The sequence below is a fragment of the Xiphias gladius genome, chromosome 1, assembly GCF_016859285.1.
Source record: "Xiphias gladius isolate SHS-SW01 ecotype Sanya breed wild chromosome 1, ASM1685928v1, whole genome shotgun sequence".
NCBI classification, from domain to species: domain Eukaryota; kingdom Metazoa; phylum Chordata; class Actinopteri; order Istiophoriformes; family Xiphiidae; genus Xiphias; species Xiphias gladius.
Window position 1 is genome coordinate 13,117,528 of NC_053400.1, and position 16,943 is coordinate 13,134,470.

General features: G+C 40.5%; 1 protein-coding gene across 2 annotated transcripts in view; it reads right to left on the reverse strand.

The window, feature by feature from the left end:
• The window catches only part of LOC120792664 (transmembrane protein 266-like), a 46,778-nt gene that overhangs the window by 25,162 nt on the left and 4,673 nt on the right, over window positions 1–16,943 (reverse strand). For both annotated transcript variants that reach the window (XM_040131896.1, XM_040131905.1), the window contains exon 3: window positions 9,808–9,999. In XM_040131896.1, the coding sequence (XP_039987830.1) occupies window positions 9,808–9,999 (192 nt within the window). The remainder of the gene's footprint in view (window positions 1–9,807; window positions 10,000–16,943) is intronic.

A 16,943-nucleotide genomic window follows, 5' to 3' on the forward strand; every position in this document is an offset into this window, starting at 1 on the left:
CATCTACCACGCCCACATAGTGTGAATACTGTATGTGTATTTGTGGTGAGAGGGAGGTGTTAGTATATTGTTGTTCTTAGCCAGAAAAAAAAAATCTTTTAATACTGTGGTAAATAGAAACAGATCTACTTATATCTGCACCAAGATCACCAAGATGGTCTCCATTACTAGGTTTTTGCTCCAGCAATTGATCCCGCTTCCTCTTTTGCCAGAAAATCAGTCTCTCACTTTTCATATCCATGAATATTAACCACTCTGCTTTTTCACTCCCTCTGATTTCGGGGCTGAGTGCGAGGATAGGGGGTAAACTGAGCTTGGTCTATTTCTTTGTGACTATTATCATCTTATCAATCCTGCAATTTGTGTGGACTGCAGTGACAGAAAGATGCATAAAAGTTGGCAAAGCTGATGTCAAGCCAGGCAAATACAACACAGATGACTTGGATGGGAAAGTGTAAACAGGGACATGTGCGCCACATGTTTAGATTTTTCAGTTTAACTGGATCATTGTGGATTTGGACATCAAAACTATAAATCTTGGTGGCATAAATGTTGTTTCTAATACAAAACATACAGGCTAAGTATTGATACTTTCATTTACTCAAATCATTTTTATGTAGTGTTCTAGTTTTAGGTCTAATGGGCTGCTAAACTATGGGTCCATTTATAGGAAGCAGAGTAGTTGAGTATGAGAGTAAATTGCAGAATTCAGAATATGAACACATAAATTCACAAAATAAAAGCAAGTTTTTGCATGTTTTATATTTTGGGGCATCTCTGACATAAAAGGTTTATCCATGTCCATTTGTCCATGAGACATACAAAAAAACAACTACAAACGATCAACATTTAGCATCTAAACTACAAGGGCCTGCAGCCATCCCTGTGGCAGAGGAATTAAAAAGCCTGGGAGAGAACAAGGAGACCAGTCACTCCCTGGTCGCTGTCTGACACAACTTCCTGCACTCTGTAATTACATCAGGCCAAATTGCCGTGACCAGGTGAAAAACCTTCAGAGAATGCATTATTCCAAAAAAGAAAGACATAAACATTTGATGTTGCTTCCCTTCGCAAATAAAGTTGCAGTGTGTAAAGTGTAAATGCAGGGATGGACTCACCATAAATGGCTGCACAAATCTGCATTTGTTCTGCTTATTGAGAGAGACACGGGGTTACAAATCCTACTCTCACATGGCACAAGTGATCCCTTCGGTTTCCTCAAATAATTTGGCAAAAGTTGATCTGCACAGTTGATGTCAGATCTTCAACTCAAAACCATTTTCGCCTCAAAATTTTGGTTGTGATTGTGTAATGGGGAATCTTTCAAATGTAAAGAGGGCCATGCTTAAGTCTCTCCATTGATTTGCAAATTTGCAAATGGGCCAGTAGTTATTCCCAAAATGGAACATTTGGACCCTTGGCCTAAAGCTGGTGGGTGGCAGAGGGTAGGAGCCCTTGCCCCCCCCCGCTACAGATTTAGATGAACCATCTGGTGTTGGTACCTGACCCTGGACTCCTTGCACATTTGGAACAGCCATATCAGCAACATATGCTTCTGTCTCTGCGTCTGGCAACCACTTACCCATCACTGGGATGGGAGGTGACATCATTCCAATGCTCAGGTGTGCACTTTGGCGGGGGGGGGGGGCTCTGAGCCAGTCTGCTAACCTGAATCTTTAGATTTTTTTTCACAGTGCACTGTCTTTTACCAGGTGTTATCCCCTCTCGTCAGACAATAATAAGCTCAGGTATTTCCCCTTTTTCCTTATCACACACTCAGCATCACACTCTACACCATGACCTCTTTATTAGACCTTTTTATGTGCACATCAGACTTCAGAAGCTGGCTTCAATATAGTGTCTCTTCAGCCTCTTAGTGTCAGGTCAGCAAGGCACCACAGAGGTTTTTAAATGTTATTTTAGTTGAAGGCTTAGTTGTCTACCTACATACTTTTTTGTTTTGTTGCTTACAGGGTTAGCCCATTTTAAAATTTGTCAGATCAAAAAGTATTTTAGTCTAATGAAAAATTAAGGTCCATGTTTTAGAACTCCCAACTCTGAATTAAATGTAAACTTTTTAAAATTTAGCAGAATATGCATTCTGACTAAAAGCAGCAAGTTTGATATTTTTTATATAATATGGAACCCTATTTTAAAGAAGCTGAATCACTTTTGTGTTTTATCCAGTTATCATCAGTGCCTATTTAATTGCCAGTTTTAAACCATCAGTGCAAGCTGCAGAAGAGGACAGGCCCTCAAATCTCCTCCCTGACATTCTTCGTTACACTTGCCGATTTTTTTTTCCCCTGACAAAGTCACACACCAGCAGCAGCCTACACAAATACAAGCTGAAATGCACCAAAAGAACCCTTCAACCTAAAAAAAATAGCGTGCAAACAAACAAAAGCAGCTTGATGACTAGGGGGAGAGTGGGCGGCCATGAAAGTGCTGAACACAAGCCCATGCCACCTTGGTCCTCCCAGCATTTTTCCTAGACAGGAAGATGGATGGGCCCAACTCTATTAATAACTACACTCCACTTACCATGGCGCCAAAACTGCTAACACTGCAACTGCCTCCTGATGCTAGCTAGAACAACCACCTCCCTCAAAGTCGCCCACATCTCTCCTGATAGGAGCACTTTGTTAGGCAACAGCAAATGCGTGCTGGAAATCTCCAACCTGTCCACCTATCTTCACCTTCACCACAGGACCATGAACCCGGAGGCTCCTGAAGGCTTGTGAAGGTGCCTCTGGTAGTTTTGACAAGTGTGTGTGGCATGATTTACAGTGATAAGAAAACACTGGCTGATTCTTGGCATTTAGTTTAGTTATAGTGCAGATTGGTATTCGGTATGAGAAGGTACGCTTCGTGTGAAACCAAAGTTAGAAAAAGATAGAAAAAGACGAGATAGTGAGTTTGAAAAAAGGAGTAAGAAACTAAGGGGAAAGGAGGAGAAGCAAGAATACAGAGAAAAATCAGGAGAGTTAAATAAATATGTAGAAAGGTAGTGAAAGAGAGAAAGAAGAGAAGAGCTTCTTAATGTGCAGAAGCATCAATGAAGGAACACTATTGTTCCTAATGAGGTGTGACAGCCCAGTATAAACTGGAATATGAAGTGAACCATGATTACAGAGGATTAGATAACAACCACTACGCAGTGCAGTGAGAAATCTTGTCAGGCCTGGCCTTGTCTCCTCTTTCTCCCTGTCAATGTATAAATACTCTATGTGCTGTGTTTCTGTTCATGCATGCACACGTGTGTTTGTTATTATATCCCGGTGGGGACTTTAACCTGAATGCACACTAACCCATGGGGACTCGTGTCACCGTGAGGACAAAATCTGAGGTCCCCACGGGTAGAGACTGCTTTTTAAGGATTAAGACTTGGTTTTAAGTTTCAAGATAGAATTAGGTTTAGGTTAGGGTAAGGGTTGGGGTTAGGCATTAAGTTGTGATGGTTACATTTAGAGTAAGGGGCTAGGGAATGCATTATGTCAATGAGTGTCCCCGTGGGGATAGTGGAACACACTTTTGTGTGTGTGTGTGTGTGTGTGTGTGTGTGTGTGTGTGTGTGTGTGTGTGTGTGTGTGTGTGTGTGTGTGTGTGTGTGTGTGTGTGTGTGTGTGTGTGTGTGAGTGAACACTTTGCCGTCATGTGAAGTTAGGGCAGCACACTATATAAGGGATAGCAGTAAGGTCAGCTCCACCTTCACAATGCTATAGGCTATGATATGCAAACATGGCTGGCAGTAGGTGCTTCATCAGAAAGTGGCAGCTTGACACAGGAGCCTTTCTCCTGATTAATCCCCTCTGCTTGCTTCCCACTTTGAAACAGGCTGCAGCCTTACAGTACAGGCAAAACAGAATAGCACAAAGCTCTGTTTGGTAAACGCATAATATGCATTTTTTTTTTCCTGCAGTCTTTCTCTGAGTCTCTATTTCAGGTACTCATCAACAAACTGATTACTTCAGTAAGTTTAAAATATGCTACAAGCAGTTACATTAAATTCGATATTAACTTTGAACACATTACAACAACAAAAAACACAAGTTTAGTTTGCATATTTTTCATTTACACCCACTGTATTTCTGAAATAAGTAGATGAGAATAGTTTGCTGACAGCAAGACATTCCCAAACTACCAGTGAAAATAACTTTCCACCCCTCCACCCAACGAACTGTCACCATGTTGATGAAACACCTCTACCGGGGTTGTGACATTCTTAGTTTCAAAAGTGCGTGCACCCGTTCTGCCAAACATCCCTACAGAACATGCCTAAACATCCTCCCATGCACAGCTTTCTTCATGACGCTCCCTCACTATCTCAGAAAACCAATGAGCCAGCTAATGCAAGCTCGGCGTACAGGTGGGGGGTGGGGGGTGGGGGACGACTCTACTTTCCCAGGTAGAGTCAGCGGAGCAGCCAACAGATTCCTCTCCCACATACATTTTCATTTTGATGGCTGTGGATTGCCGTCCCACTGCCGCGTCTTGCCGCCTCTCAACTTCACTTCATCATTCCACACGCCCATAAAAAGGTTCATTTCCTCTGCCTCATTTCCCTAAAGGTGAATTTAGCAATCTGTCTCTCTGCTAGATGCACTCCAGCTTTTCATATTGGCATTCTGAAAGCAAACACAGATATGGGCCTGATGGTGCCTGAATACTCTTATGACCCAGCAAAGTCAACTCACAGGTGGCTGATCTGAAAGCGCTGATTTAACAAAAAACACCCACTGCTGCATAAGACCGTTGTTAAACATGATGATGGTGCACGGGCGCAGTGTTCCTGAATGTCATTTAAGGAGGCTAATGGCTGCTGTCTGTTTCAGAGGTAGATCAATACGGTAATGAGGAGACAGAGGCCCAGACGCAATCACCAAAAGCCCAGCAGTGCTGAAATCCACAGAATCAAACAGAATTAGGTCCTGGAGGGAAGTAGACTGACTGACACATTCAGTGAGATGCTCTCCTGCTACGTCGCCCTGATTCTAATGACGTGGCCTCTTCTCTTCTTCTCACGTTCTCAGTTTTTCTTTTTAAAAGCTAATTTTCACTCCTTGGCCTTGATGTATATTCTCTCTAAAAGTCTCACCGGTCGGTGACAGCATATAAACAGCACGGGTTCCTGATATTTCACCTCTCTTATCACAAACCAAGAGGTATAGGAACAACCCTACTGAAAGTTCCCAATATAAGACCAGACACAAGACCTGATAATAGTGATTAATGTGAAGGATTAGTATAGCATTTAAGATATAGGGGAGATGTACTGTAACATACACATTACTGGAGCTCATGCCGTGTGGATTTAAATGGAATTTCATTAAAGCTAAAAGAAAGAATGATGACTTTTACAACTCCCACTGGCAGCATTTTTACAGCCAGACATTTCGCACTAATGACTTGAATATGAAATAGTGACCCCATGGCACTAAGCACAGTTTGAGTAAATTGAGCTCACTGGTAAAATAGCCTTCACCGCAGTGACTGGTAAATCTGTTGTTAAAGCTTCTTGCAGCAGGAGTCCTCACAGTTTTCAGCCTCGGAGACCAGAAGGAGATATTTTGTCTCTTGCCCTCGGACCCGAGCTCATTTAAACATATTAGTAGTCTTGTTTTTGTAATTACTCATCAACAGAAGGCCTGTGACCCAGTTATCGTATAAATCATAGTTTAGGCAGGCTTACAGATATCTCACAAGTTGAGCTACAATAGGAAACGCTTCATGCATAATACATCACTGTACAATACAGTATTTCCCAACAACACCAACCCCAGACAGTGAGCACATGGCATCAAATCACAGTCTCAGCAAACATACACACATCTATCCATTCTGCATATAGGGATGGAAATACATGCTGTCATTAACCCTGATATACGACAGGACACATGAGGGGTGTACTGGTTGTGATTCAAGCGCAGTGTGATCGTCAGCATCGCCCACTGTTGACAGTGCGTCTGTGACATCCATCTGTTTCTGGCCATGACTGGCTAACTGAAGGGAACCAATGGAGTGAGACCTGATTTGGTGTCAAACGGAGGACTTGGATGAGGTACTGTGTATGGATATGGTACGTGTGCGTGTGTGTGTGTCTCTGTGTGTGTTGGAGCCTGTACTACAGCTTATGGTGTTTATGCGCATCCCAGTGAGAGCTGGCGCTAAGAGCCAAGTTTGAGTCACAGTTGCTGGACAGAATGGAAAGACTGGACAGGGAGTAGGTTTTGCACAGTGGAAACAAAAAAATCTGTTAATATTGTGACCAATCAAAAGGACAGCTGTGATGTGGCCTCATATCCATATGCCATACCAGCATTTCACACAATCATGTTAAAGTGGAAAAAACAAGAACCGGGACCAGCAGTTCATAAGTTTAACATGCCTTTAACTGAATGTACTATGCATAGACATTCATCTCTAATAGTTAAGGTATTTTCCCTTTCTGACATTTACTCAACAGTCTGTGACAAATGTAATTGGAAGTATATTACATATATAAATGTAACTGGAAGTATTTTGCGGAACAACCTTAAACAGCCTGCTTTTGATCAAACACATGAGACCAAATAAAGTAAGTGAATGTGACAGCATGTATAGTTAGACAGTACAGAAGACTTACAAGAAATGAAGTGTGTGAGATTATCGGCTTCTGGCTGATGCGCTGTAAAATGTCACTTACAATAAAGGCTCCTATTGTCAGCAGGCAGGAGGAGGAGGGCAGACGTTTAGTCTGAAATGATGAATTGATCTCGGTTAACTTATGAACACTGGACAACCCAGAGGTTGTCACTTAATGATAAATCGACGTAATACCGAGCAATGGGGACAGCAAGTCAAGGACTTGGGGAGGGAGACTTCACACATGATGGATGATAATCATGCATACTATGTGACACTTATGCATGCGTGATGGGGTGTGTGTGTGTGTGTGTGTGTTCGAGAGAGACAGACAGAGGGAGAAAGAGAGAGAGAGTGCGTGTTTGTGTGATAGATGCTTTTTGGTAAAAACTATAAAATGTTTGCATATAACAGCTTCAGGGTCTTGTGCCCGAGTGGCCATCATGGTCCTCTTAACAGGGAAAATATTGTTCATGTCAACAACATGTTGACATCCCACTAAATAATGCATAGAGTGTAGTGATAGAGCACAATGGATATAACAAATTGCATTCAAATAAAAATGGGAGGACTAACATTAGACTGATTAAAAAAGGAACTTTTGAAATCAAAGCACTAGAGGCTGAGATATCCTGACGTTTAGTCCCTATAGTATGGGTCAAGCTCCATAAATACCGGATCCACATTTCCCGTAATGCAACCCAAGTTTGTAACACAAGCTTTCTGGTAAAATTTTGTAGTCTTCAAGCCCATCGTGGTTATTTTTTCAGACTTTGGAGTGCTCCCTCCAGATCCTAAGACAGAATTCAGCTCTTTTCACTTTTTTCTCAAGTAAACTGAACTTTGTGTGTAAAATGTAAAAGTGTTTGTTTACACAGATACTGACATAAGAATTCTGACATAGACCCCCAACATCTATATTTACAGCACCTTGCACAAACGGTATCTAACTAAAGGTTTACGGTAGATGAAAATTTCCCAAAAATTCCTTTTATTACTGCATTTTAATTTAGCTTTATTATACCTGAGGCAACGCAATGTATATGAAATGGATGGAATAAAAGGTGCGATGCGTGTGGTAGGCACACTCAGAAGACTGATATTATCACACACACTAACAAATGAAGTGAAATCTCTTCTGGAAGTCGCGGCTCTCCCATGCCTCCTAATTGCTCATGACTCCACAGGGATGGCTCCTTACTGGACTCTGGTGGTGGTGGAAATATTACATAAATTATCTGTGGTCAATATGATCCTTCGTTACAATGTTTTCGGCTGAGACAGTTGTTCTGTAAAACCTTCAAAAACACTCTCTTCTTATGTCTTCTTCTGTTTCAATACAAACATACTCCAACAGAGAAGACACATTTCCATCCAGCTGACAATTTCAGCATATATTCTCATCAAAATTGGTCTCCTTAAAGCTGACACAATCACTGGTATGTATGACGCACGTCCACCTTGTGACCCCTTCCAGCTACTGTCTTTGCATTGCCTGCAAGGATCAATACAAGCTGTGCACCTGCTTTCTCTCTAGGCTTCTTCTGAACTCTGTCACTGCTGACGGGAAATCAGTAAAGTTTGCTGTGCATCACTTAGGTCCTCAATAAACTCACTATCTGGGGATTTTGAAAGGTGGACCCCTCCATAGTAGAGCTGTATGTTTTGATACGACAGGTAAAAATGACTGGCTCACCACTGCTGTCACTGGCTTTTAAGTCTGATGTTTTGGTCAATGTAATCACTTCAGGGTGAGAATGACGAGCTCTGAATACTAATTTGTTTCAGTGAGCTAATACACTTTGAATTATTTTTCAGATTATGCATATAAGTAGATACTCTAAAACAACAATCCTTGACATTAGCGTATACTGTTTACTTTTTTTTACACCATTCAAACCAAAAAAAGAAATGCACCTTATAACTTATAACTTTTCAATCAGATGATGCTTCAATTATAAGCATTTTCAAGTAATTTGGAAATCACTTTTGTATAAGGTTATTGAGGATTCATGCCAGAATACAGAGGTAGCACTAATGTCACATTAGTTACAGATTTGGAATATCTGTTTTTTTGGTAAGTGAATGCCATAGATCGTAGTCAGGCAAAATGGTAAAGTAAATCTGAGCAGATCTCTAAAGTGTTCAGTTGGCTCCTCTGACAGTAACATGCGTAAAATGGAAAAAAAAAAAAACATTGCCCTGGATTTAGCTAGTATCAAGAGTCAATTAATATGCCAAATTAGGAGCCAAAGGAATTAGATTAATCCTCCAGCAAACAAAATGCATACAAACAAGCAACACTCTGGCCTTCTGTTGTGGTAGTTTGTGTGTGATCAGCACTAACAATATGAGACAGTTGACTGAGAAACACAAGCTCTGCCAATCACATCACTTCACAATATTTGTTTAAATTAAATTTTCATTTCTTGTACAGATGGGTTTTCAAGTACAATAATATCTCTGGCATATGCACCAACTTTATGCCGTGTACCAAAAAGCTAGTTGTAGTAGTGTTTGTATGTGGGATCAGCAACAATTAAGAACATCCAAGTGAGAGTGAATATCAGGAGAATGAGAAGAGGGGGAATCATTTGAAGCTAGTAGACATAAGAGAAGGGGTGATACATAGATACATTGGCAAAAATATAATCGTTTACCAAAATCTGGCCTGTTTTTCTAACAAACATGCACATGACAAGCTCTAGGCACGAGAATGATCATTTACGATTGGCAATCAGAAAGAAAGCAAAGCTCAATGTAGTGAAAAGAGGATATGACGAGAGAGATAGGTGATTTACAAGAGACTGGTATGCTTTAGTTTTTTTTATGGAGTCATGTTTTTTGAGTTCCTTAAACAAACTGCATGAATCATTGGCTCAACACTGACTGTCGGTGTTATTGTTTAACTTTTGTGGAATAAAAACAATCTAAAATTATTTCAGAAGAGTCACCTGGAAGAAAAATACCACCAATGTATCATTCACGCCTCGCTGCTGCTAAATTGTGTAGAGAAGCAAATTTTCATCTGAATTCACCAAAAAAGCTGTTTGAAACCAATACATGATCACATGGACTGTCACTCACACTAGCCACAGAGGAAAAATATTAAAAGCAAACAAAACAAATCAATTAATCTGTAAGCAGAACATTGGCTCATCATGCAACAGTAGTTGAACTCACCCTTCTCTGTTTTCGTCTTCATCTGCGTTAGAAAGGAGCTGTGAGCCAGCCAGCGAGAGGTCTAGAGCTGCGAGGGGCAGATCTCTGTAGCCAAAACTCACCAGCTGGACTGGAGGAGCCAAGCACTGGTTCTCATCCTCCACCGGCTGGGAGATGATCTCCAAGTCTGACAGACATGCCTGCTCCACTTCCCTAGTTACATGCCAACACCAGCAACAGAGAGACAAAAGACCCATACACAAGAAGACAGAAGAAACAGGAAAAAGAAAGGCATACATTAGTATAAAATAACAATCACAGTTCTTACACTGCATCATTCACTCCCTCAAAGAATTTCTTTAAATAAAGATGGAACCTTTTCTGGGTAAATACATCCACAATTTAACAATATTCATCAATTATCATAAACGTAAGAGATTACATAGCAGATGAAACGTATATGTATGAGCACAAAAGCAGTGCAGATAAAAAGCACTTTAATTATCCAGCCGAGCAACTTCACTAAGGAACACATTCTTATTTACAGTGATGGCCTCGGGGAGTAAACGCAGGGTCAGAGAAGGTTACACCCAAACACCCACTCAGCATCAGGGAAGTACTGAGCACTCACACAATCTTCCACTGTTGAGGACCAGAGGAGTTGCAGGTACAGTGCATTGCTTAAGACAGTGATTATTGTGGGTAGAGTCTGTGTGTGTGTGTGTGTGTGTGTGTGTGTGTGTGTGTGTGTGTGTGTGTGTGTGTGTGTGTGTGTGTGTGCATTACCCGCAAAAGATCAATACAAGCTGTGCATCTGCTTTCTCTCTAGGCTTCTTCTGAACTCTGTCACTATCACTCTGATCAAATGTAAGATTGTTTTAATGTGTAAAATATTAGGTGAGTGTTTATGCGAATCACCTTGAGATGACAAGGAGAAAAGATCCTTATAAATTTCCGTACGAAATGTAAATGGGTCATTTTTTTACCTACTTATGGAAAATTGGGGTAACTATGCAAAAAAAATGTTAAAAAGCAAAAGGAAAATAACATTCCTTGAGGAACAACTGGAATAAGAATTGCTGTTATATTTATGTCACAAAATATTGCAAAAAAAAAAACAGACCACACTCGTCATTTGACCAACCTATGTTTAAGGTTAAGTTAATAAATTATTACAGTAAATTACGTTCTAGTTGAGTTTTTACATGAAGGAGTTTCTCTTAATGTCAAAGTATGTATGTGCAACAATATTTATCAGTATTTTCCATTGAATGGGTTTTAATAGATTGAATTTACAATGAGGGCTTTGACCAAATGAAAGGTTAACCTAATTATCATGCTTCCACCTTCCTCAGTGTTGATATCAGAAAACCTCCGCCTTAAACCCTCACCCAGCTAGAGTCTTTAAACTGTAATATCCAAACACGTCAAGGCTGCTCAGTTGTGGGCCAGCAGCATGTAACCCAGCGTGCCCACAAGCCCCAGTTGTGTAAAAGCTGGGCCATCTCAGTAGAGCGTGGAGGTGGAAGCAAATGCTGAGTGCAGCTGCAGACTGACTGTGTGTGCCCTGTGGTGTGTATTTTTAGACCAGAGCAGATGCTGGTGTATCATGTCTGCTGCGACGTCATCGCCTCTCCCTTTGTCAGCTGAGTGGATCCCCACTCTCCTTCAAATGTCAAAGGAAGTCAGAAAAAAGGCGGATGGGGAGTGGAAATTAGAGGAAGAGTGGGAGAAAAGGGGGATGGATATCAGGGATTATACAAGAAGGACAGGGGAGGGCAATAAAGACACAGGAAGCTATGAACAATAAAAGAAGAGGAGATGGACCACAGATATTAGGCTGAAACTAGAAAGAGGCACAAGGAGAAGTGACGGGGGGGAATGAGGATCACAAAAGCTCAGGAGCAGGACTGGAAGTGAGATGTGGAGGTAATACGTAAAAGTAAAGGAGTGAAGAAAAACTGAAAGAAAATTGGAGAGAAACAGAAAGTGGCAAAGTGGAAAAGGAAGTGGAAATGTAGAGGTGATAAGACAGAGGAAACAAGGTGGTGAAAGAGGAGACAGTGCCTCCATTTTCTCTTTTACCAAAGGAGCAAAATAAAGAGAGAAAAAGAACATGCAGGAGGAGGATATCACCAGTAAAGATTTGCTCCACCTTTTCAGATAGTCACAAGTCTTGTGTTACATGAGTAAGTTTGTCAACTAACCATAGCACAGGTACAAATATCAAATTCTAACTTACCAACAAAACCATTTGATTCTCTTTAACAGTCATTCAGATCATAAACTCAATGTGTGCAGCTTCCGTTCTCACATGATATTAGAGGCTATTCTCTATTTTGCCTCATGGCTGAGACACTCATTAGACACAGAGAAAAACTCTGAAGTGATCGTAGTGATGGTTGTATGGAGAAAGAATATCAACCAGCAGCCATTTGCTACGTACAGATACACTTTTTCCACCTACACTCATCTTCAAAACTGCCGTGACAGACAACACTGAGTGACCTAAAACATTCAGAGGAGAGAGATGCAATCTGAGAGACAGGCATACCTTCGGGAAAGGACAGACATGCAGGCAGATAACAGATAACCCCACCAACACTCACACATACACACACACACACAGCCATGACCCCCCCATCCCACGCCACAACCATGGTTTATTAAAATATACAGTGATAATGTCAACGCTGAAAGACTGTAGATGCGATCTGGTGTGACCTGAGCTGTTGGAGGGCATCCTAATGCGTGCGAGCGTGTGTGGGGCAATCATGATGAAGTCAATAAAAGCCACCGAGGCTGATCAGACCTAAACTCTGACTCAGTGTGACCTCAACACTGGGAAGCGAGGCAAGAACCCGCCAAATACAATTTCCCAATTGAGGTCCACATAAAATATTAACAAACGTAAAACATGAAATTCCTTCCACATTCATCAAAGACCCCAAACAGCACATTTCTTAAAACTGAGAAACAAAGTTTGAAAAAGACAAAAATCTGGGGGTGCGGAGTTAAAAAGAAGTGATCTTACCGGACCTCTGTAGCCCCAAATATCTTAATGAACAGTCAGCGGTCGAGTTGAATTGTGGGTGATGTAGTCAGTTGGCTTTAACAAGGACGAATGATGCATGTAATAAAGAAATAATATCTCTGGTTCTGCAGCACTGATTTTGATCTGAATATCTATGTTTTTTTATCTAATGGGAACGCTGACCATCAGACTACGCATGTACACTTTTTTCTGCAGTCCTTTAATGCTGGCATTCAGCTCTCCAACCAGTACACCACAGCCGAATAAGACAGCAGACTTGCTTTCCCAGGCTGTCTAAGAGATAGGCAGCAGGTTGAGAGAAACTTGAGACAATGCAAAGATAAATTTCAAATACATAGTTACAAAATAACAGAACACTTTACACACTAAAAATTCTTTATACTGAGATAACGGTGTAAAATAAGGCTTTTTTAAAAAGTAGAAGAAGGACTGTAGCATTTCCTAAGTGCAGTCTATCGTCACTGCATGTATAGCTTACAACAGCAGTGTTTTTTGTTTTTCATTAATAAAATCCCCTGCTTTCAGGAAAAAGTGTTATTGCAGTCTAGTCTCAAGAGCTGCTGCCCTCATCCCAATTTGATGGGATTATTTCCCTCGGCAAGAGGGCCTTAAATTTCTTTGAAGATAGATACTCTATATAGTCAAAAATATAGTCACCAGAGGCTGTGATGCTGTTAACTCATGTACAATGCAATATGTCTTATATGAGCAAAGAAAATGGATATTAAACCAAAAACCAGACTATCGCTTTTGAGTTTCTGTAAGCACCAGCTCTTTGTCTGTGCAGCAATTGCAAGATTTCAGGGATGTATACCTAAATAAAAGAAAAGAAAAGAAAAGAAAAGAAAAGAAAAGAAAAGAAAAGAAAAGAAAAGAAAAGAAAAGAAAAGAAAAGAAAAAATATGTGAATAACATCGCAGTGAAGAGGATGCTGTTGAATAGTAGTAAGGACTAGTAAAAAAATCAGTAAATCAGTAGGAAGCAATGTTCCCCTTATTATTTAATCAGCCTTTGAGGCTCACCAGTTTTGCTTTTTGATGAAAACTCTCATTTCGTAGTTTCCAGTGCAACATCTCTAATGCAGATTTACTCTGCAACCAGTGCTGCACTAAAAAAACGACCACCCGACCAAAGGGGATGAAAGGTGTCAGTATGTGTCCCACTACAGTAAATGTATGTCAGGATGGACTAGTATGTTGTCGTATTGTGAAAGTTGTCAATGTGTCTCTGTGACAAATTCCTGCACAAATTCCTTGTTGTACGTGGCAAAGAATGGATTTCCGCCCTGAGACTGTGGATATACAGTATCATGCCACAGTGGGTTGGCCTGATAGATGTTGTTTTCTCCGCGCTTCTCCTACACGCAACATCTCATCCATACCACCTCTCATCTACAGCACAGCAGCAGGTTTGGCTCTCTTCCCAAACAATCAGGACTGTACACATAACTACTCATGACAGACACAAGCTGTCCAGAGCCCACTGGCTCACAGCTTACAGTGATGTACCCGGTGCTCTGCCTGGCTGCCTGTCGAGCTATGGATTTGTACAAAGCTCAGCAAAGTTAGCACTAAGGTTAGTCATGCATTTTAAGATATTTGTGGTATTTCAGTAAATGTCTGTTTTCCTGCTCTGTTCCACTTGCTTTAGCGAGGTAATCATTACAGTATACTGATATATCCATTTTATTTTTTTCAAAGTAACACAAATATTCCGTGGAGATATGAAATCTCAGACCCCTTTTATAAAGTGGACTGTGCATCATTGTCCTCACACTTAGGAATAAAATTAAATCCAAAAGATACGATAAGTAAACACAAAAAATCATGAAAAGGATGATCTGAATTTCAGCTCCTTGCATTACGATGTTCAGCAGCCAAGTGCTGTAACAATGTTATAAATCTCTAATGAAATAATGACTTTAATGCACTATAATCCCAACAATGTCAATGACTAAACCTAAAAGACGAACCAGCCTCTGTTTCTATCCAAGTACAAATAGAAATACAACTTTTTTGCTGCCATACTGACCTTTCGGAGTGCCCCCTATGTTCTTATCTAACAGAAAGTGGCAATTGCAAAATTCTCAAAAACATTATTTCACGGAAAGACTAACAAGACCACAGGAAAGAAGTGATATTCAGGGGAGCAGGATTCCCTGGGGGTGGCAGATAAAATTAAATAGTGGACTGTAGAGTTGTGGGCCAGGTAGGAAAGGTCATTATGTGACAAAAGTTGCTCAAGGGATTTTAGTGACCAAAGCAGAAGGTCACATAAGTAACTGGGGGCCAGAGGCGCTGAAGAATGTTCTTCCTCAAACAACTGGAAGTGTCTTGCTTATGACCCTCATGACCCCTCTGCAACAAGACAGACCTACAAGCAGCCATGGGAAAAGGAAAATGAATAATTTGGCTTTGTTTGCTAATTAGCAAATGTTAGTATGTTAATAAACTAAACTAAGATGGTGAATATGGTAAACATTATACCTGCTAAACATCAGTATGTTAGCACAGTCACTGTGAGCATGATAGCATGCCGATGTTAACGTTTTGCTCAAAGCACCGCTGTACATAAGTACCTCTTAACAGAACTGCTGGCATGGCTGTAGACTCTTAGGTTTGTTTAAATATCTTGAATTTAAAAAGGCAAAAAATGATTGGTGGCCTGGAGCAGCAGGGTTATCTCTCTACTCTTGGCTAAATAATAAAGGTGTAAAATGTACCCAAAAAAAAAAACATTTTAAAACAATAAATGAAAATTTAACAACAGAGGAAGGAAATCCTGACAAAAACTATTTGGATTTCCACTTACATTCTACATTACGACAATAAGATCTACTATCCCCTGAGTAAGATCCAATAGATAATAGTCAGATTAGCAGTGATACAGTGTTTGAATACAATAGGTACTCGTTGTGATATATGTTTATCAGGTAGTATACTTGACTGGTCACTTTGGCACTATGAAATGGAAATCTGACCTACTTTCATGCATTGATACATAGTATAAACATATGCATCTATCAAGAAAATGAAACCACCAATTCCAAAGTTACATCAAACATACAGTAGATATTGTGCTGCTATCAGCTCCCCTTGAAAAGCCCAGTGGCAGCTTTGAAAACACGCTTTCTGGAGGGTAGTAGAGAACATTTATTTACATCCAGGCACACTTTATCCTGAACCACACTCCACTCTGTCCAAGGCCTCAGTGGACTACAAGATCAACACGCATACGTTAGATTAGGCTGCCTGAGCATTGTGCCTGAGGATCTAAAACAAACCAAAACTTGGCCAGAACACTGAACACAAAGCAGATGTTCCATGCTCCCACCAGCTGCTGTGGAGAACTTTGGAGAAGCTGGACATCATTGTGTATTAGTGTTACAGACTCATGCATATGAGTATGTACACTGTTGGTGCAAACTACTTCAAAACTTCTAGCCTATAGTCAAACAGACTGAATCAGTTGTGTGACTAAGTGTAATAAATGTGTCTTGGTGACAGTAGCATATAGATATTTTACGCCTCACTTCATACAGTCCTGTGTTTGTGTTTGAGGTCGCGCCATAAGCTAAATAAATTTCTTTTTCTTGCCGTTAGAAGTAAAGAAAGCGAGTAATGTTTGTCTTTGCTTCCGAATCAGATATAAAGTAATGTGGATATCACAACAAAAGATGAAGATAAGGCAAAAGAAAGACTTTTTCAGCTTTTACCTAGGGGACTTTAACAGCATCCAGATCAAACCATGCTAAAGCAATGATACCAGGCAGGAAAAAAAGGATTTCATTTTACCTTTTCTTACCATGTGCATTTTGGTCCTCACTCTATTTACCTTCCAGTCTTTTCTAGGCAATAACTTGGCAAACAAAACTTGGTGTTTAACACAATGTTCATGTTGTAGGACTAGATGCCTATCACTTCTACAGAATTTACAAACTGCTCCAGGTAATTTCTTAGAACACCCAATTCAACTTCCAGAGAAACTTTCGTAATTTCATGCCAGTGGATATTAATGAAGTGTGCCAGGCACATTAGCTCATGAATAATATTACAGATTAAACTATGATGAATTGGTGAACTGCACAATGGACTGTTCTGGC